General features: G+C 43.1%; 1 protein-coding gene across 1 annotated transcript in view; it reads right to left on the minus strand.

Moving 5' to 3' along the window:
• CDH4 (cadherin 4) overlaps positions 1–22,334 on the minus strand; it is a 421,930-nt gene that overhangs the window by 17,818 nt on the left and 381,778 nt on the right. The window contains exon 9 of the mRNA XM_027881637.1: positions 4,918–5,103. Within this exon, the coding sequence (XP_027737438.1) occupies positions 4,918–5,103 (186 nt within the window). The remainder of the gene's footprint in view (positions 1–4,917; positions 5,104–22,334) is intronic.

Here is a 22,334-nt window from a genome sequence, read left to right on the forward strand (position 1 = left end):
GAATTCTACCTTCTGGCTGAAAGCTGCAAGATTAGAAGGCAGATACCAAAATCGTTGCCTCATCTTGTTTTCTCCTGAGTTCAGTTCTTTTGAAGGTGCAAATCCAGACCAGCTTCAATCCAGTGGAGGTTCTGGCCTTCCAGTGTTTGAAGGTCAAATATTAAAACAAATACACTAAGGAAAAATTGCAAACAGCAGGGAGGATTAGCCCTGTTTTTTGTTCCAATGCTAAGTGGTTTCCAAAAGAGAACCTTCCTGTGAGAGAGGAGCATCAAATGAACAAACCCACCCAGGGCTGGTCTAATGCAACAGGTGAAGCCTCTTAAGAGGGATGGGACGGGTGCTTAGCAGTGCTATTAGCACTGAAAACTGCTGAGTATGTAACTAGGACGGTCCATGTGGACTCATGAGCCTGAAGGGCTCTTTATTTTTCCCCTTAAATGAGTTTACAAGAAACGGTGGAGCTGCCAGGAACAACGCCTGGCCTGGTTAAGCAGGTGGTCCTTCCAGTGGGACCTCTGGTCCTCCTGCAAGGCACCACCCTCGTGCCCCGAGTTTTCCTGCACACTCCTGCAGCTGGGTATTGCTGCTGGGAGGTCACAGATCTCTTCTCAACAGGCACATGAAGAGGATGTGTCTCAGGAGCCAGACGGAGTGAAAAGCCTTTGCTGGCACGACTGACTGAACCCAGTATAATAATAATAATTTCTAAACCATCCCACTAATTATTACGAGGGAAGTTGCTAATCATCTGCCAGGGAGCCTTGAGTTATGCAGGATCACACCTCTGCTTGTTAAAAAACGCTTTGCCGTGATTTATAAATTTAGAAGCATAACCACTCTCCTTAATACCTTCTCCAGCGCTGAGTCTGCAAAGCAAACACTCACGGTGTAAAACACCACTGACTTCGGCAGGGCTGGGCTCATTTACATCAGCAAGATCTGGCTGCCATGTCCTGTTTAATACCCAGTATTGTCAGGAGAGAAATCAAATCAGAGGAGGCTACACGAGAGAAACAAATTCCAGGGGCAAGAGGTAAAACAGCGGAATCTCTATTCGATTGAAGTGCAAATGTTCCCATTGCTAAATGATTTCCTGACAGGCAGGGCCAACATTTAATAAATAAAAGGAAGCATAAAGATTCCCAGTACACCCACCCTTGCTGACTCACAGACTTGTACCGCATTCAAAAATGATGCATTGTAAAAGTTCCCAGTTAAAGGCCTTGAAACAATTTGATTAATGCATTTCCTCAATTTCTTTTCACACCCCTCAAATTTATATTCCTATAATATTGATTCTTTTTTTTTTAATTTTATTTTTTTTTTAATGCTCACCTGTTTCCTAACTTGACCACAGCCAATCTGCACCTCCACCTGTTCTGGCAGCATTTGTGCTATCGACCCCTGTGGGACAGCAGCCCCTTGAGGCAGACATAGTCCAGTCCTAAACCAGAAATTCTTTCACACCATAATAAGCAATTTCTACCTGAACAGTTCTTATTTCTGCTCCCTAAAACTGCCTCCCTCTGAGGATAATAGCACACAGAACACTGTGTTCTTCATACTGCTCTAATCCCTTCTGCCTCCCTGCACCTCACTGAAAAAAGCTGCATATTGGTCATTCAACGTGGTTTTAGCGACACGGTGGACTTGGCATTGCTAGGTTAACAGTTGGACTTGATGATCTCAGAAGTATTTTCCAACTAAAATGATTCTTTGATTCTATGACAACAGGATCCTGAAAAAGCCCACAGAGTCGCTGCATTTGGGACAAGGACTTGGACACTTGCGACACTGTTGGGCTGTTGCCTGCTTTTTACTTTCACGTCCAAGAAGCACTTGACACAAAATTAAAAAGCAGCACTTTTGCAGATCCCCCCTTGCTGGATGTTTGTTATCTGATCTGGCACAGGCGGCTCTGAAATATCCCCCTGGAGACGCAGCACATCCTCCTCCTTCACGAGCATCTCCGACCTGGATGCAGCAGCGGGATGCCGAGGGCTTGCCACGTGTCCTCCTTTTCTCAAGGTACTTTTGACTGAAGTGAACAAATTTGCCTGATGTTACAGTTGAGGCAAATAATAACTGAAGCTTCGGCAGCATCTCCATTAGAAATTCACAGCTCTGATCCATGCAGAGTTTATAATAACATTTTACTTAGCTGGCTGCCACAGGGCAGCCACTGCTGCTCTGGGAGATTGTCTTCAGACTCTGTGGTGTCTCATCTGAGTGGGAAGCTTCTCTCTCCCCTTGATCAAGGCTTTCTTTGAAGATTAGAGTCTTGCACAGTTATGGAAATGGTTTGGAAAGGCAAGAACAGAAAAGGGAAATGTTACATTTTTGGTGATCGGACTGGAGCTGTAGATGGGGTTTTGCTGAGGGCAGCTGCAAAATGGCCCCCATGAGCATCATCGAACTCCAAAGGGCTTTTTGGTTTGGAAACATTTCTGGCCCTCCATTTCAGGCCCCCAAATGCTGGTGAACTGGTGGGATTCTTCACAGAACACACTTCTCTGCTCTGTTGCTGTGACTGCCATGGCCCAGACACAAGCCCCTTTGCTTGCAGCAGTGAGGAGTTATATGTAAGCAGATTTAATGAGCCACATTAAAATCCAGCCATGTAGGGTCTGTAAATAAAAGGATCATCACTTGACTTAATTTTTTACCTGTGTTTTCAACCTACATCAGTAATCAAACCAGCCAGACACTGCTCCTACACTGTGAAGAACAAGCTCTGACTGGCCACCCAGGCTGGCGCACGTACATAGCCCAGATCTTTAAGCATATTCACTTATTAACAGAGAACAAAATATTTCAAAGAAGAGGGTGGAATCCTAAGAGTCTTCCCTTCTTCACCATGAAAATTTAATCACAAGCAATTTCACTCATTCTCCTTGCTGAAAATACACCAAGAAGCCTCCCGGCTTGACAGGGGTAGGAAACTCTGGGTGCCCAGGAGGATCAGGTGAGGTGAGATAGTGAAGACATTCAGTGCAATTTCAAGCTCTGAGCTCAGCTTGACAAGATGGGATTTTCATGTGGTTCTCTGCATTGTGATCACTGTGGGTTACACAGCAGTGGAAAGTCAACATCAGCATCAGTGGTGTCTTGACAAATCTGCCCTGTGTTTTGCCTGCAAGTCCCGAATAAGGGGATGGTTCATTATGCACAAGTCCTTGTGCAGCAGTGATGATCATGCAAATCCCCTGTTGTTCACTTTGATATGCCTTTAAACTACAGTCCTGCCACTTTGCTATATTAAAAATAAGGGGTTCTCCTCTGCTTGCAATGAAAACGTTGGCATTCTGACTTCAGACTGACTGCTGATGTCAATGGAAGCTAAATTCTAGCATTTTACTTTGTTGAATGTTTTCTGTTTAAGTAGAACATATAGAAACAAGGATATGTGTACACTTACACACATATATGCACCCACATACACGTGTCTAGAGCTACTGCTAAGCTCGAAGAGCTTTCATAATGTTGTACCAGGTAAGGCTGTCAACCATCATTACAGAGCAATAAGGAGTGATAAATAAAAGGACCCTGCTGAAATACCATCTGGCAGGTAAGATGATGTCTCCCTTGAAGTTTCAGCAAAGCAACATCTGCAGACACACACACACACACATAGCCTAAGGGTCAGACAACAGGACAGGCTCACAAGCTCACACGTTCCTACCAGTGTAACCTCACTGGCATTTCACTGATGTCATTTTTCCTAATACCCAAACTGTGCACATTAGGAATGACTGCAACTTGTTTAGCTAATAAGAAGGAAGCAGGGCTCTTTTTTCAACAAAGAGCTATTCTTAAATCACATTGCTCTTTAAACATTAGTACTTCATCCTAAGTTTGTGATTAAAACTTTTTGTTAGAGAAGGTCAGACTTCTTAGAAGGTGCTGATGGCTTTATCCATCATAGTGGGTGTGGGTATTATCCTTCCCAGGTGCAGTGCACGGTGTTGTGCAGCTCTTACACATCACAACAGCCTAGGTGTGATGTCTTCTCTTTTTTTTGTAGTTAGAGGGAGCATCCACGGGCATCTTATCTGGGAAGGGCTTCAGTGAATGCTGAAGGGATCCAGTGATGTCCTGGCTGTGTGTAATGACTGCAGAAACGCTCCCTAGCCTCAGAAATCAAAAGGGAAGTGAATGTTCAAGTGAAGATAAAGTCCTGTTCTTTGGAGGTAAGGAAGGAAGCACAATTTGATACTTGCTGCAGATACCTTGAGGCTTCCAGCTCCTGTAGGAAATGGAGGGAAGCAGGAATGGTGGATATTTACAGTCTTATTTCTCAGAGTTTTTAGACAAGATCCTCTGCTGATCTAACCTAAGGGGTGGTTTTCACTTGAGTGGAGCTATCCTGAGCTGAGGGTTTGTCCCACGCTGTGTATTTATCACTTAACACCAGGAAAAGGAAAATTTCTCTACATTGTTTCCTTCCAAGCAACTCAATCAGAGGGAAAATCTCCTTTCCTTCTGTTACCAGGAAATTTACTCCTCCTGGTATCTCTCCTGTACTCCCTGCTGTCGCAGAGGATCACTCAACTGAGCCCTGCAGTGAAACACTACCCTTGATTCACAGTAAATCAGGGGTTTTCTGGCTCAAGAAAGACGGGGCTGCACAGCCCTGTTCCCTCTTAGAGTGGTCTAAGAGCTAAGGAGAAGCAGGAGGTGGAAGTCAGGCTTGGGTGCTGGGAGGACCCTTCAGCATGTGAGGCTTTTTGAAAGCTGATTGTGAGCTGGGCTGAGGTGGGAAACTCAGAAACAGAGATACAGGAAACAACAGATCCAAGCACTTATCTTTCCAGGTAGAGAAGGCATGAAATAACTGCAGGCTCCTGGCAATCCCTGTAGCCTTAGGAAGTTGAAAGGGTGATAAACATGGATTTGCTTTGGCTTCCCCCTTACCTTCACCACGGTCACCATGCCCTCATTGGTGACGGGGTCTGTGCGGATGGTGAAGTGCCCGGAGGGGTCCCCGCTGATGATGCGGTAGATGGCATTCCAGTTGGGGGAGTGAGGCTGGTCCCGGTCCATCACCGTCAGATTTGCCACCACAACCTCCACTCTGTTCTCAGGAACCTCTCCTGAATACTGCAAATAAAAGACAGGAGTGGTCACGGTGAGAGCTTTCTGTCCGTCCCTGTGGCCACCTCCCCTCTCCCCTACATCACCAGGCTGACTGGAAAACCTGTCCCGTGGAGAGGACTGTGGGGTTATAGGTAATGAGCAACACATCTCTTTCTCACATCCCTTTTTTCTGATTTTGCTATTTTTTAAACTATGAATACTTTTCTGAAAGTCTAGTTTCACCTCTCAGCCCAAAGGAGAGCAAGCCTGCTATCACACAGTCACTGCACAAGCTCCAGCCAATGCTCCAGGGAAGCAAAAACCAAAATGTTCTTGATATGCTCATTCAGTTACAGCAACGAGAGAGTTAATTGTCAACAGCAGGGGAAAATAGTAGACTAAAACATCTAAACTTTTTAGGATGACTCTGTCCCTTTATCCCAAGGTATTTTGCCTCACTCAGATTTCAGTGATGTCATTTTATTGCTTCTTTGGTGATTTTACTTCATTTTCCTTCTTTCTTGCCCTTGATTTGGTCTCATTATTTGAAGTGTTTCTTATGATTTTGCCACAGCCTTTCCTGGTGCTTAATTCTCTCATTTAGCACTGATTTTTATGGAGCATGTCCTGTTCAGGCATATCCTGACACATTAGCTGCATTCTTTCCTGCTTTCCAGTCCCTGATTTATCACATGCCTGATCAGGGATCCTGGCCTGTGAATACTTCCAGTGTTTGGGGCTCAAAAGCTGCCAGTTAAGACACATTCCCAAATTTTCAACTGTCCTCATCTCTCAGCATTGCCTTTTAGCAGCACTTGCAAATCAACACTCTGATTGGCATATGGCAAATTAAACACTGGGGAAATGCTGGGAGCGGCTGGCTCGGAGTTTGTAACTGAAATCCTGGCCCCAAACTGCAGGAGCAGAGCACTTCTAAAATCTGGCCTTTGGTGTGCACAAATGCCAGGTTGTGTAAATGATAATAAATCATTCCTTTGTTAGCACAAGAGTCTGCTTCCCCTGTAACCCATCTCCATCCACTGGCATCTTCCAGTTATGGATGCTTATATTTAGTATATATTATTTCACCACTGACAGGAAAAATATTCAATCTGCATTATGCTAATGTAAATTTAAATCTGCCCTTTAGTGGTATCCTGGATGGCATCTTGCCCTCTTTTCTATTATGCACCTGTCCTAAACAAGTTTTCATTAGTGAATGCAGATGGCATCTCTTTCCAGCCATGCTGAGTGGTGGGGAAGAACAGTGGGAAGCTGCAGGATAATTCAAATTCCAGTGCCTGCTACAGCTCTTCTTTTCTCTTTATTTCCCATGATTTCACTTATTCTTTACCCATTCTCCTGCCCAATTTGGAGTCTCTGTGGCACACAGCTTAAGCAGGGGAAATATATGGAAATTTATCAAAAGCCTCTTGAAACATCCATTAGATTATGTCATATGTACATTCTATTATCAACCTCGTTTGAAACCTGCTCCGAAGAACTGAAGGGGATTAGTTAAACAGGATAGTCTCTTCCTAAATCCACGCTAGTCATTGCCCATTACATTAAATAATGTTGTGGCATGGCAGCAATGACAAGCTGATGAGCCCTCGATCTCTTGGAGGAAGTGGTCGCACCGATGACAACACAGTATCATATAGTAATTCCAAAGGAACTAAGGAATTTGTGAAACCATCTCAAATCTTTGACCCAGCATCTGTTTTATGCCCTGCAGAATTAACTCACCAAGAGTAAGCCATGGGGTGTATCTAAGACGTTTGAGAGGGCCAGTCCTACAGGCTGCTGAACACCTTTTGTATGTCCGAGCCCAGGTGCTGCCAATGGGTTTGGGTTACATGGAAAAGTCCCCCACAGTCACCAACAGATTTTACAGCAGCTTCTCTAAGAGCCATCACAGCACCTGTTTTCAGTCCACAGCTATGAAGCTTACATGACATATTTTATATTATGAGGTATATTAAAAATCATAAATACACAAGCTCATGCCAATATAAAGCCTGGAGGAAGATCACACCTGCCTGTAGAGGTTTTCCATTAGGGTAAATACCACAATGCTCAGTATATACTGGGCAATCCAGGAGTTCATCCACTTGTTGACCTCTATTAGGTATAGTTAGGAAATTATCAGTCCTAAGCACCATTGAGAATAGACATTGCCTATTATGCTTACAAAGCAAAGTATTTTTCTGATGAGAACAGAGCATCTTCACTGGAATTGAAGGAGCCATCCAAAACTATTCAGGGTAACAAGGGAATCTTGGAGAGATGTGCTATGAAGAACAGAACAATTTTCATCAGGTACCAACAAGCAGCTACTGGGAATTCAAACCTGATCCTGAATTTCCTCCTTCTCACACTCCCCCACAACTATTATTAGAGGTAAATGCTGTAATGTGTATTGTCCACAATTGTCTTTACCTTTAATACAATTAAGCAATGACAGTAAATTACACCTGCTAAAGGAAGGATGGCAGCACAAAGCTACCCACACTTCTTTAATGTCATTCCCTCCCTACCCTGGAGTAATTCAGGATAATGAACATCTTTCACTACGCTGCTTTCCAGCATTCCCTCTGCTGTAAGTTCTCTTTCATAAGATTACAATTGATTTTCAAATAAAGGGAAGCATATCTATTCAAACAAGGTAAAACAATGGGCAATGGAAGAGCTGCTGGAGTAAACACAAGATTGATAAAGCAGTGCTTGACCTATACCTGTAGCATTTACTCATATTCCCCTGTATTTCATTTAGCTTCACTTTCAATGGTTGCATTTGAAGTCCTTAATTTCCAGAGTGCTTTCTAAAGACCATTCACCAGGATTTCTATGGTTGATTGTTACACACTTCGCTTCCCTTCTCAGATAAGGATTTGTTCTGAAACTGGCATGTTCTAAAACCCTTCAATTCTGTAGGGTCTTTTTTCCTCCCCTCCTATAAAAGCCTCTGCTGGTAAAAGTCCTTCTCCCACTCCTCTGGAGTTGGGCTGTCTGAAATCAGGTCTTGCTGAAAAGGTAATAATTCATTCTGATTTTTGGTTTGGTACTAAAATTGGTTAATCCCAGACTTTGTCTTTCATCTCACTTGGACCTGACAGCACATAAACACACAGACAAATATCATTCTGGAGGAGAAAGGGATTGATGTGGGGGACAAGTGATGAATTCACACCATGACTTGACTTTGTGCAATAAATCAGGAGTCTGGGCCGTGAAGCCACGCACAGCCAAGTAAAACCAATTAGCTCACTGCAGCCACTCCCAGGGAGGTGTGGAATTGAGACAGATGAATATAAAGATTATTATTCAGGTTTTCTTCTAAAGGGAATTCCTTTTTTCCATTGTTCTTACTTTTTTTTTTTTTCTTTTTTTCCCCCCCTAGCTGGTTTTGCTAAAAAGCTGTGAAAGCAAAGACCTGCTCACATGAATGTCTGCAGGAAAGATCCTTCTGTCACCTCCAAAATTTGTTAATGATGACGCAACATTTGTTCCAGGCAGCAGCAGTTTATGAAGGTAGAATTGCCTGGAGAAATAGTGTTTCATGACCTATAGCTATGGATTAACGCAGAAGAATAAGGGCATCTCAGTCCTCTTATTAGACTTTGAGCCCTTCCCCTGACAGCTCTGACTGCTGCAAAGTGCTGAATATTCTCTCTGGGTCCCTCAGGCTGAGAGAAACTGAAATGAGAGTGAAGGAGTGCACGTGTGTACGTGGTGGTGGGGAGTTCCATCCCTCCCCAGTTTCTGCTCCCAGCACTCAGAGGGTCACACTTGCCCACACCAACTGTGGGAACAGCACCCAGCCTGGATACAACCCACAGCATCCACCCAACCCCCTGCTGGCACCCCAGCCAAGGGTTTACCTTTTCCACATGATATTTTTAACAAAGATGCTCGAATAGAAGGCAAATTAATAAACAACTGCGGTCTGGTTGCAGCAATCTGTGTAAAATGGGGGAAAAAAAAAAGTGATGAAAATCTCCTAATAAATCATTAATTGTGATGTGTCTGCCCAGCCGCAGCACGGAAACAAGCAAATGCCATCCTAATTGATTGTTTCTTATTCCATCTTTATGGGTCTGCATTTTTTATTGTGGGGGTTGAATAAGCCCAGAGGTGTAAAAAACCTCTAGATTGTACTCTGTGTATCTGCCAACTTGATATTTAGATCAATAATCCCCTTTTTTCCCCCCCCCTACTACTCCTACTACTGGTAATTTAGCTTTTCTTCCTAGCAGCCTAATTGCTGTTTTCTTAAGCCTTACTATCAATTCTCTGACCTTTAATTTCCAATATTGTTTGCTGTACGGATCACTGTGCTGGGGCTGCAAGTTATCCCAGCCCCTCTGCGCCGTGTGGGTCAGACTTGGCTCTGAGCTGCTGTGACAGCTGAAAAAGGTGCCAGGTTCCCCCCTCCACTGTTGCCATTCTGCAGCAGAGACCAAAAGCTCTCTCAAATCTCCACAAAACCTCCATGAAGTCAACCTTATTTTGCAAAGCAGGTTTCGAGATGCTCATTTTTTGTTTTATTAAGCAACTACTCACTCTGGTGAGGTCTTGAGTGATGACCACCGATGTCCTCACTCCTTTTTGAGGCTGGTCTGCACTACACCAGCCAGCAGCCCCTCCATGAGCTTCTTTCCTGCTGTTTTTTCAGGCTCATGGCCACAACCTCCCCTGCACTGCAGCATCCCTGCTTCAGCTTCACGTCCACTTGGATCTACTCCACAGTCCAACCATGTACGCATTCATACTTCAGATTAGTTATATGCCATGTGGCAAACACTTCCCAAAACGTGATCTATAAAGCCCAAGGTGCTCTTGCCAGCTCACAGCTCTGCTCTGCTGGTACAAGGCCCAGCTGTCACAGTGCTCATTCAGAAAGGAGTTGCTCGGGCTGTAGGCACTGGCTCGTGGCGGTGGGGCAGGAGCCAGCCTTGCCCAGCCAAGCCAAGGGAAGCGGAGGACAACAAGCTCACCAGCTTTTAAAGGGTGCTTTGGAAGTTCTGCCTTTGTCCTCAGCAGTTTGTGTTACTAAAACACCTCACCTGCCTGCAAAGGAGCCACCTCTGCTCTGTGCATGGTGTGGTGGGGCCAGGGCACCCACTCGCTCGCAGGGAGTTTGTGCAGGAACCTTGAGTGATGTTCGTGCTGGTTTTGCTGCTGCTGGGTGAGTCTGACAAACAACAGCAAGCCCTAAGTTTGGCATTTCTGAAGCTGATTTCATGATGGAGCACAGACAGCCTCCATCGCGTGCCCGTCATGGGTGACAGCCACGGGCTTTACGCTTCATCTTTACTGCTGCGACTTTTTCAAAATCTCAAGTAATGTCTGGTTTTGGATTAATATACAGGTTTTACTCTTTGAATATGAAGACAAAGCAGGAACAGAGGAGAATAAAGTAATACCCTCTCTTTCAGAAGCAGCAAAAGAAAACCCTCTCACTTCAGGCTCCGGTGTGTGGAAGGAACGTGCAGGTTTCACCTTGGTTCAAAGACTCTTGGAGTACTTGCCAGGAGTTCAGAGCACATAATAGTAAAAGGATATTAAAAAAAAAAAAAAAAAAAAAGAAGTTTGCATGTCTGACTATGAGGACTAATTTTTTTTTTCATTATCAGATGTTACATTCTTGTGACACTATGAAAAGATGCCACCAAAATGATGACACAAGACACCATTCTGCTGCAAGATAACCATTTCCAGATAAATATATCTTAAGAAACGAGGTTTAAAGTTTGCATAGAAATTTAGATATTTTAAAAAAATGCATTACAACACAAAGAAGCTTTTTACAATGTTCATATGAAAGGTTTAAAAAAGAGATTAAAATTATGTCCTTGGGAAGGTATATAGCCTTGTCAAGTAAAAAAAATTCTACATTAACCCCGTGTAGGAAAGTTGTACTTTATCTGTATTTCAAAGGCTATAAAGAACCACTTTAATCAACCTACTTGACTTTGGGGACTTGCACATCTCACTGAAACCCGTGAAATCTGCCATAGTGTGGTTTCCAGAACACAAAAGCCTTTAATTTGTAAACCGACACTCTTGTACATTCAAATTCTGATACTATCTCCTTGTTAGGAACTAAAATTGTGAATTTATCCAAAATGGGATCTCATCTCATCTAAATGATGTAGCCTTTGCAACAGTGACCTTTAACAGTGGTTATACTCAACAATGAAAGATTTTATGTCAGGAGCCAGTGGAAACAGGATAAGTTAAAATTCTGATCTGATAGCACAGCCTTTTATTTTCCAGTTTTAGACAAGGATCCTTTGAACATTTCATTTGCTCTCTTGTCTAACATACCTTTGTTTCTTGCCTACGGAATGAACAGCAGGAAAAGGTGGCTGATACTTTTCTGCAGACTATTTGATTGTCAGGTGTAATTAGTAATGCTCTCTTTTAAATAGAGACATAGATTTTAAAGCGGCTGGAACTGCCTGAAAAGCCTCATTCTTAAAAAAGCCCTTATATACATACATTTATATGATGGAACATTTTTGCACAGACACATCATGGCTTTACCGTGGTTGACAGCCCTATGCTTCCCTTCAGCTAAAGTGACTTGCCTGTCTCCTGAGCCAGTTGCAGAATGGGCTGGAGCCATGCTCTGTGCTGGGGCAGGATCCTGAGAACATCATTAATTCATGTGTTACTTGATAAATCCATCAGGTCAGCCTGGCTTAGTCTATTGATCTCCCCAGTGCATTGTCACGTAGCCCTGTGATCCTCACTGAGCTCCCGAGACGGAAAAGCTCCTGGACGGGAAGGCTGGCAGAGATTGCTGTGCTGGGATGAGCTGGATCACCAGCACCACTCTTCACCAGCATTGCACCTGAACGGGTTTGTGTGGCTGGGGAAAAACAGGCCAAAAGAAAAACCAGTTGGGAAGCTCCACCACCTCAAAGGCCAACAACAATTTGGATACACTGACCTGGAAGTGCCAAGGCAGTGCCAGCACCTTGTGCATCCTCCAGCACGGTAGGGAGAGCTTTCCAATGTAGAGCCTGTCCCCTTCACCCTTACTCTCTAAAATAACCACCTTCCTTAAGAGAGGATGAAATTCATTCATTTGTTGCCATATCAAGCCTCACATTTCCTTTCTTCAAACTGCAAAGCAGCAAAGAACGGCTCTGTTTCGAACAAAACTTTGAAAAAACACATTTTTCCTGATTTACATGTAAACCAGAGCGACAAAGATTGTGAGCTCAGCTCCTAAGTGAGCAAAACATGCTCCACAGGCCTGGCTTTGTACTTCTTGGTGAAATATATAAAGAAGAGGATGTTTCAATTCAGGCACCTGTAATAATGTTTCATAAAGAAGGGTCTTAAGCTGGTAAGTCTGGTTTAGGATTTTCTTATTAACTGTCTACTCCTCATAATGAGTTTTTAATTTTTTTTTTTTTTTTTCCAGATTTTAAGGCATATAAAAGCTTCTCATGTACCACTGGGATCTGAAGATGGGTGTTTGGAAAAGGGAGAATTTTAAGAGTGCTGAAACTGAATTTTTATGTACACTATAATTCTGGTATTGAGATTTTTAACAAGTTTTCTTCTCAGCCTGTCTGCACAGCGGCTCCTCCTCAAACCTTCTCTACACTGCAAATGAAATCTCTGTTGTTTCCAGATAAGAATTAACACAAAAGGGGATTGTTTTTTTTTTTTTTTAGTGAGTAGATTGGAATTCCACAATCAGGCTCTGGAAAACCCACCAGGCTGGCCATAAACAGAGTTCCTGACTGGACAAGCATCCTTATAGGAGAAAGCTACCGAAGCAGATGTTTTATTCTAAAAGTGTGGTTTATTCTGTGGTTTAAAGTGGTTTACATCTTTTGTGCTGGTGCCACAATGGACAGTTTTTTATGTCCCTACTGATGCTTAAAATGTAACAGCAATGCCTACCAGCGGTGTGAGAGCTTGTACCCACAGGAGATCTTTGTGTCAGGGCTTCTAAGGGAAGGAGTGGAGTCCCTAAAAATCTCAGAATCATAAAATGGTTTAAAGGTCACCTTGTCCAACCTCCTGCCATGAGCAGGGACACCTTCAACTAGCTGAGAATCTGGCATTCCAGAGAAATGCCTGCCTGCCTGTTTATGGTAACTCAGAGCACTGAAAAGACTATATTAAATGCTGTGCAATTCATCAGACTTGCCAAGAAAAAGCAACTTCTTGCTGAAATTTTGTTTACAACGTTTCCTGTGGAATGGAGCAGAAAGATGTAGTAAGAAATGGGAGGATATTGGGTCAATGAAAAGATGGAGTCACTATATATTTGTAAATTTAGGAAAGTAAACAGTATTATTTCTTCTCTGTTATTTTTTATCTATTAAAACCTGTTATTGCACTAAGCTGAACAGTATGAAAAACTCTTGCATGTTCAAGAAAACCATGTGAAACCTTTCAGCCATTCTCTCTGATTTTAACTCTGGCTGTTGTCTGCATTCTGACCCTTTCTTCCACAACTGGGAAGTGTTAAGACATCCTGGACAGTTAGAAATAGTTGATAAGAGAAAACTCACAGCACTACCAAATCCTTTGCTAAATCTCCTTTTTTCTTCCCACCCCAGCATGTCACTAAAGATTTCATAAGTGAAATGTGCTTAATGAAATTCCAGATACATATCCTCTTAAAATGACAGCCCTCAGAAGCAACTGCTTTTAAGGCAACAGAATATTGAAGAATTAAAAACCTGCCGACCCCAGGAAGTTGGCCAACCTCAGGAGGGGATTTATTTCAGGGCTTTACAATAACGGAGTTACTGAATGTATTTAAATTTCTCAGCCTCGCACCATGCCTGAGATGCTGTGTACTTTTAAGATAATGAAATAATCTGCCACAAATGGTGTATTTGCCTGGCACATCTGGCAGATGTGGAGATGGACCTGCCAGAGCTGTGTGGATGTCCAGCCTAACCAGGGCCCTCCTAGGTGTCTACATTCAGACAACTGGACTGGGCTCAGGAGGAGGATCTGGATATCTAACAAATATCCAAAAGCAGAAAGAGGCACAAAATCTAGAAGAGACCAACAAAATTTGAGAAAAATGCTACAAGTGGAGAGACAAATGTCAGACAAGAAACATGGTGTGGGTACATACGTGATATAGGAGCATCAGTGTCTGATTTCTCCTCCAAATTTTAGCTTGACTGACACCCCAGAGATGATGGAACAGTGTCTAATCCACACACCCACATCTGGTGGTGGAGACCACAGTGATTTCCATCGGAGCATATCATAGAGAGTTCTCTGATGACATCTCCTTTGACTACAGAGATTATGTCAGTGACACCAGTCTGTGTCACACCCTGCTGCACACAAGTATCACAGCTCCCCTGGAACCCCCTTCTCACTGGACAATTCCTCCACAGCACTCAGGGAAGCACAGGGTGGGGGTGTGGTCTGCAGCCTCCCCCTCCAGATATCCCGCACAGATTAAACAGGGGAGGAGAAGCAGGAGAGAAGTCCCTGCTAAATGAGACACTGCACCAGGAGACAGCACTGCCAGATGCCGCAAATGAGCCAGTCCCTGACAAATGGGACATGGCAAGCAAGGGCTGATGGGTGCTGTGGTTCTCCTTGGGCCGAGGGTGGCCATGCCAGGGCACAGGTATTGTCTGTGCTTTCATAATATTAACCTGACTGCAAAAACCAGCGGGTTAGAAACCCAAATGTGGGAAAGGAGCTGTTACAAATCACCACAAAGCCGATGATGGATGTGCACGTGCCGCTCAGCCCCGGGAATGACAGCTCTGAGTGCTCTGTGAGGACAGCCGAGCATCCTGCTGGATGCTGGAGGTGCACAGATGCATGAAGTACACGGGTACAGGAGCTGTGCTCTCTCTGCTGGATATCAAGGACACGAGCAGCACTGTGGGCTCTGCCTCCTGCGTGGAGCTGCAGCTCTGGCTGAGATTGCTCTCCCCGGCATCGAGGGCAGGTTGTATTATTCCTGATTTTACACCGAGTAGTACACGTGTCCAATCTGAGGGAGACCAATAGAGTAGTTTTTTTTTATACCCCCCCCCTTTCTTTTTTTTGTGACAGAAAATTGAAATCCGTAATGAAACTATCGTTCCCATTTTTTTTTAATCACTGGTCTTCGGCAATTTTAAACTCTGAGGTCTGAAAAATTCATTACTACTAACTTCCATCAAGGGTGTTCCTGAAACCAAAATTACTTAATCAACTCAATTTAGCTTCTTGTGTAGACCAAATTCAGAAAAACTTTATCTTCTTGAATTGTTATTGCAATTAATTTCCCCCCCTTCTTATTCTGCAGCAGACGACATTTCAGTAATTAGATATTTTATAAAAATGAGTTATTCATTCAGAATAGCTTCACTTTTATATTTGATTAATCATATTACCACTGAGGTCTGGGTTTTGTCTCCAAGGAAAGTTTAATGACCTCATTTTAATCCTTCTTTTAACCACCAGGCAGGTATCAATGAAGAGAAATAAAATTATCTTCTTTTTTCTTTTTATCTGCCTTTTTTTTTTTTTTTTTTTTTTTTTTTTTTTTTTTTTTTTTTTTTTTTTTTTTTTTTTTTTTTTTTTTTTTTTTTTTTTTTTTTTTTTTTTTTTTTTTTTTTTTTTTTTTTTTTTTTTTTTTTTTTTTTTTTTTTTTTTTTTTTTTTTTTTTTTTTTTTTTTTTTTTTTTGCAATCTCAAGATTACATTTGATGCTTTTTCTGTGTGACTGACCCATTTACAAGGAAGAATCTAGCTGATTCCAATTAGGTTCAGGACAGAATCAGGCTAAACAGAGCCTTGAACTGTGCCTTAATAACTAATGCTCAGTGTAATGGAGAGGAACCAGAACTGCTTTACCACGTGGCAGGCAGTTTCAAGAACTGTACATGATTAATTTGGTGATAATTTGAAAATGAATGTGCTGAAAGGAAATAAACAAAACAAAAGCCACTGCAAATTTAGGGTGTGATTAATGGGGTCTATTAAGAAGAGACTTCTATCAAGGAGATGACATTTTTTTTATATCAATGCATATGTGCCCACACAATGTAATGGAATAATTCATATAAACCACAATTTATCTGGAAGTAGAGACTTGGATATGATTGATGACTGTTTGCCTTACATCAGCATCTGTCTATGGTCTGGATCCAGCTATATGCACAGCTATATTTGCGTATTTATGCATTTACATCTCTGTATCTCTACCCATTTTGCAGACTACACTAAGCAGTCTCAAAGGCATTTCATCCTTTCTGTCATATGTTACACTGGTGTAAAGGCTTAACAGACATCACAGAAGAGGCTGATGCTTTTTTCATTAAGACGTGAGGAATTATTGTTTTCTCATAAAGCGAGAAACATCTTTCATTTCAGATGAAAGAGGTGATAAAACAAAGCACAAAAGTTGAGTATCCACAGGAGAGCACGAAGCGTGTCTTGTGTTCCATAGCACTGCACTAAAAGAGACCTTCAGGCACTTGAAGATGCTGTGTCTGGGAAAGCTCACAGGGAATCTGCACCCTGAGCTGGGGATCACCCTCATTCTTTAACAGAATTAGACTGTGTAGACATCACACTTCCTAAGCTCCATGGGACAGGCTTTGCACTGAGGGAGGATCCATCTCCAAAGGTCAGCTGGACTCGAAAGGCAGGTCAAGATGTAAATAATTTCTATCAAGACCTACATACTTTTCTTACCATGGTTAACCTGCATATTTGCCGTGGCAAAGCCCCTGGAATTACTGCAGCGAGTCCTGCACAAGGCTGAGACAGGATGGGAAGAAAGAATATTGTTTCTGCTTGCACTCTGTTACTGCTACCTCTTGACCTAACATCCTTAATCTAATTCATTGTTCATGGCAAAGGTTTTCATCAGGACCTGCAACGAGAGGCAGAAAGTCCATTTCAATTTAGAAACACTGGGTTCTTATTTAGGAAAACTGGACTGATTTGCAGCTTTGAAGACTTCACCAACTATATATTTAATGGAAATGCACACAGAATTAGGTAGATGCTCATGTACCCAAATGCTACTGGGCATATTCAACTCACTTGAATACAATCATTTATTTCAGTTAGACGATGACAGTTCTGTAACAGCCCAAGCTTTGCTGGGTAGTTCGGCTGAGCCTCGTTTTGATTGGAAAATTGTAAGTGAACACAGTCATCTGGGATTTTCCATGAAAGCACAATTGATTTTTAACGATAAAGCCTGTCTGCAGGACTGTACAGAACTCCTGGTTTGTCCTCAGCTGTTAAACCACGCAGTCCTGTACATTCTCTCACCGTGGTGTTCAGTCTCTCCCCTTGCCAGCTCTGACCTGTGCAATCAACTTGATTTCTGCCTCTTGTGACAACTGCTGCTAAATTACGCCACAGGCATAGTTTTGATGACTTAAAAATACTGTAGGATCCAGGCTAATCTACGTTCAAATGCCATCGTAGGCTTTCTGAATGGCACAGGTGTAGGGAGGGTGACTGTGAGACCTGAATGGGCAAGTCCATATGCAACTTTAGACTATACACTGGCAAATCGGGTACACAGTGCTCAAGATTTAAGCCCTTGATCTTTCCCAGGGTCTAGGAATGGGGAGGAGGTAGACAGCACATGCCCAGGCCCTGGCAGATAGCTACCTACCCACTTCCACTAGTTTTGCCTGGATCAGCCTGGTGAGATCTCTTTTTAGGAAGCCCTTGGCAGGCATCCTGGTCCAATTTTCTGTCTGCAGGAAATCCCACTGACATCCTGTTCCTGCTGGGCTCTCCCTTCACAGTGTAAGACTAATTTGTAAAACATGAGCATGCATGTAAAAGGGATGTCTTATAACACTCACATGTGCCCAATGCTTCCGGATACCTCTGCCTATAAATCTGTTTAGGAAACCCCAAGGCAGCTGACATGGATTCTGATTTTGGTTTCCTGTGACCACTAAACATAATTTCTCCAAAGCAGACCTATTTACATCTTTTCATCACAGTCATTTGGAAGTCACAATCTTTCAGCCTGAAGGAAAAGCTGAGGTTTTTTCCTGCTACTTTGCTGTTTTGGAACTCACGGTTAAAAAACAGAGCTCAGCAGGATTCAACTCGGGGGGTTGGAGCCCAGGTAAAGTATTCATCCCAAGCTTTGCCACTTGCAAAAAAATCCACACTTTTACAGTTCACATTAGCTATTTCTGCAGCTCTGAGCAGTGCTTCATCCATCATAGGTTGATGCACAGCCATACTCTGTCCTCAAATAAACAATGAGCATAAGAACAAACACACACAGAACAAGGAATACAATTCTGGATTATGCTTGTTTGCTTTTCCCCAATTTTGGCAAGTTCACAGAGCAGGAGGCAAACTGAGGCTACACCATGGCTGTGAAAAAGGAAATACTAGTGCTCTAGTTCAAGGCACTGAAACTGGATTACTATATCCAAATTGGGTCAGAAGCAAGGAAACTGAGCAGACCGTGGAGCACAGCAGGGTTAGCAAGATAAGCAGGGAATGGGAAGCTGTAAAGTAAAAGAGGTTGGAGGATCTTGGTTTGTTTTGTTTCACAAAATGACGCACATTCATAAATCAGGGTGGAGATAGGACGGAAAATGGGAAAGAAACCCCAAAATGGAAGAAGAAAGAACTATTTCTGGTAAAGGACAAGGCCAGCATGGCAGCGAAGCTCCAAGAGCATGCCTCCCTCTCCGATTCCAAAGCACTTCTCAGAGTGGGCTCATTAGCATCTCCCACTGTACTCAGAGGAACCAGGATACCTGCACAGACAAAGGTCAGACATTTTTGGCAGTATGGTGCCAAAAACTAAAAAGTCCTTTTAACTTGGATTTTTCTGTGTACTTTTGCTCAGGAAGTGCCGAGCTCTCCACTGCAGATTCCACTGCTGCCTGATCCAGCCCAGCATGAGCCAGGTTACAAACTTGGTGTCACTGCAGCAGCCAGAGATGGGTCTTGTCTGACAATATTAATTAAACTGGCCAGTTAAAATGTGGCTAGAACTGCTTTTCCTGATGTACTTGCAACAAGGACTTGTTCCTCTGCTGATTAGCCAAACCCACATTGTAATCAGAGTACCCTCACCCAGCAACACATCCCCTCCAGCACAGCATCTCTGAACACAGGTTACTCTGTACCAGCTACTCTGCTCTGAGTTCAGCCATTCTTTGGCCAGATGGCCACTGCCAGGTCAGCAAAAGCCACCCCTGCCCAGGCACTGTGAGCTGGGGAGCACCCACTCAAGCCTGACAGTCCAGTCCTAAAGCTTCGCAGCTGTTCCTAACTGGAGTCATTGTCAGGATGAGCCAGCGAGGCAGCGCAGCAGGGAAGGGAATGCGGTCCTAGAGCTGCCTCTTTAAAACAGACTCCACTGGATTCAGCTTTGGAAGAGGAGATTCTCAAAGCAGTGCCAAAGGGCAAATTTTAAAGTAGCTTTAAATAAGACCTCCCAAGGCTCAGGAGCTTAAAGAACTTGAATAGCCCAGTTTCTTTTTTTTCCTTTTTTTCCACATCACCCCTTATTTTTTCCCCCCCCTTTTTTTTTTAATTTTTATTTTTTATTATTTTTTTTATTTTCTTTTTTTTATGGAGAGGTTGATTGCCAGGCAGGTTTTCCCAAGAATTCACAAGCTCAAGTACTCACGAGCACTTCAGCCCTGTGAATTAATATTTCCTTTACACGGGCTACTACCAAAACAAGTTCTGCACAGTAGGCAAATTTAAAATAACTTTTAATTAACATTTCAGACACAGAAGTCTGATCATGCAAATTCATCTGCGTCTCCTCTCTGCGCCTGATTGTTCCTGATTGAATACGATAAAAATAGACTTTGTATGAGTCAAGTGTAGGCACGGATTTCTTTCACTTCTCCTCCCCTCTGATTATGCATTTTCTTAGATAAAGTGGAAATCCTTCGATGGTTATTAACAGTATCATAGGTCAGACTGGAAAGGGCATCCTGCCTTAGAGGAGTTAAAGATTTCACTGGAATTAAAGGCGTTCCTTCTGTGAGCAAAAAACATGCTTCAACCTCACATAAAACCTCACCTGAGACTATCCAGCATTGTTCTCTCTCAGTTGACTTTTAATCTCTGAAACACCAACACTAATTTCATTGCACCTCCTGTATCTGAGGTGAGCATCTGGCCAGAGGCTACGGATCTATATTAATACGGAAAAAACCTGACTCCCTCGCACACAGGAGATAAATATTTGAAGGGAGGCTGAGGAATTTCCACGTAATTAAGACATGTCAGAGGACATGACCCTGTTATGATTACAAGGGACTCTGGATAAGGGAGGGCACACTGATACCTTTATCTTGTAACAATAACGAAGCCAGTTTCCCAGTAAAACCTCCTGCAAAGCCTTTGTAACACAGTCCAGTTAAAATGTCAATATTTGACGCCAGCTGATGATTTGCCAGATATAAAACCCAAAAATAAATGAGCACAGCTACCGCTCTCTAAAAGCCATGGAAAACTTGGGCATGGAATATGCGGAGCTGGTATTACCTCTGCTCTCTGGTAGAGGGAAGAACTGTCTCTCTCTGTTTATTTTTCCAAGCAACAATGTCACATGAAGAACACAACACAACGAGCAGACTGAAGTCCCTTAGCTGGCCAGAAGAGCATTCCCTGGGTCACAGTTCTGCACTAAATCACTGATATTGCTCCAAACAGCTACCTGTGATGTTTAGGGCATTTGAGGGGATGTTTCACTCTTCTGGTGTCTCTAATGAGCCACTTCCCCACTGTTGGCTGCTCTCTGATGCTTCTCAGCTCAGGCAGGTAGCACTGCAGATCAAGAAAACACTAATCATCACAAAAAAACAGAGCTGGAAAGGACTAGAGAGGTACCTCACCCTTGCTGTGCCCCAGTGCCTCACAGCTTGATGCAGAAAGTCCTGGTCACGACTATGTGGCTGGTCATGACTCCTGCTGATGGAGACTGGACTTGGAGTTGACAGCAGACCTGAGCTCAAAATTGTTTAATCCAGAGACTGATTTCCTCCCTCCCATATAATTTCAGAATCCTTTGTATGGGAAAGTGGACCTGCTTCTTCTCCTGCTGTTGTACAGGATCTTCCCTGGCCTTTCAGGTGATGGACCAAAGGGTGTGAAACCCACAGCGATCCATTTTCACAGAGGCACCCAAGCATTCTGGAGTTTTACTGGAGTGTCTTCATTCTGTACCTTTAAGGATCTTCCACGTGATTTTATTGCTCTTTTTCCCCTCCTCACCTAGCACTACATTTTGATGATAGCCCATTTGGTATTTTGGATGCCTGCAGGTCACCCACTCTGGTAGACATGTGATTTTGGCATATCTGTGCCTGTCTGAACTTCCACATGGTCCCTACACTCAGCCTCTCCCCCCTGCACTGTGTGCTCCACTACAGACGTGACCTGACTTTCTCGGCCATCTCAGTGGCTGTTTTCTTCTCTCCCATCCTGTTGTTAAATTTTACACAGCAACATTAATTCCTGCTGCTGAATACATGAGCTGTGACACCAGCATGGTGCAGTGTCCTCCTGAGCTACATTCCTATCCAGAAACGATTAAGTCTAAAACCACCCTGGCTGAATGACAGGTAATTTAGGAGCGCTATAGGGTGGGCCTTTGTATCTGTCTGGGATGAATGTAGTTCCTGAGTTCCTCTCATCTGGCAGCTTTCCAAGAGCAAGCCACACTTCGAGTTATTCAGCCTATTTTGTTTTTACAACAGTATACAATACAATACAAGTATTTAAAATAAAAATATACGGTATCCCTCCAAACAGTCCACAGACTTAAAAGAGACCATGGGCTTCCTTAGCCTCTGAGGAGATGTAGATTTCCTGGAAAGCCATTTTTGCTACTTTTTTAGAAGTGCTAAAATGCAGATCAGACTATTTGAGGACAGCAAGGAGATTCAGCTCAGGTTTATAGAGACTGATGAGCCTGACACTGTTCTCTCTGCCAGTACGGGAAAAACCACATTATACTTTCCTACTTACACAGAATTCATCCTGGCTTTACCCAGGAGTACATCAAAGATATTTGTTTCCATAGAATCAGAAAGTATTATTGTAAAACACCCTTGGTTTTCAAATCTTCATAAAGAAGTCCCATGTGCCACCGTGTAAAGCCCTTTGGCCCTTGCAAAACTCTTTCTTCGGTGATTGAAATTAGAGAAATAATGGTACACATCAACTCTGCTTAGAGCAAGAGCAGCATTTTCTAATCCATTTACCACAATTCTATGGGTAATTCTCTTG

Source organism: Empidonax traillii, unplaced genomic scaffold (assembly GCF_003031625.1).
Source record: "Empidonax traillii isolate 1590-97213 ecotype Southwest subspecies unplaced genomic scaffold, ASM303162v1 scaffold91:size2966241, whole genome shotgun sequence".
Classification (NCBI taxonomy): Eukaryota; Metazoa; Chordata; class Aves; order Passeriformes; family Tyrannidae; genus Empidonax; species Empidonax traillii.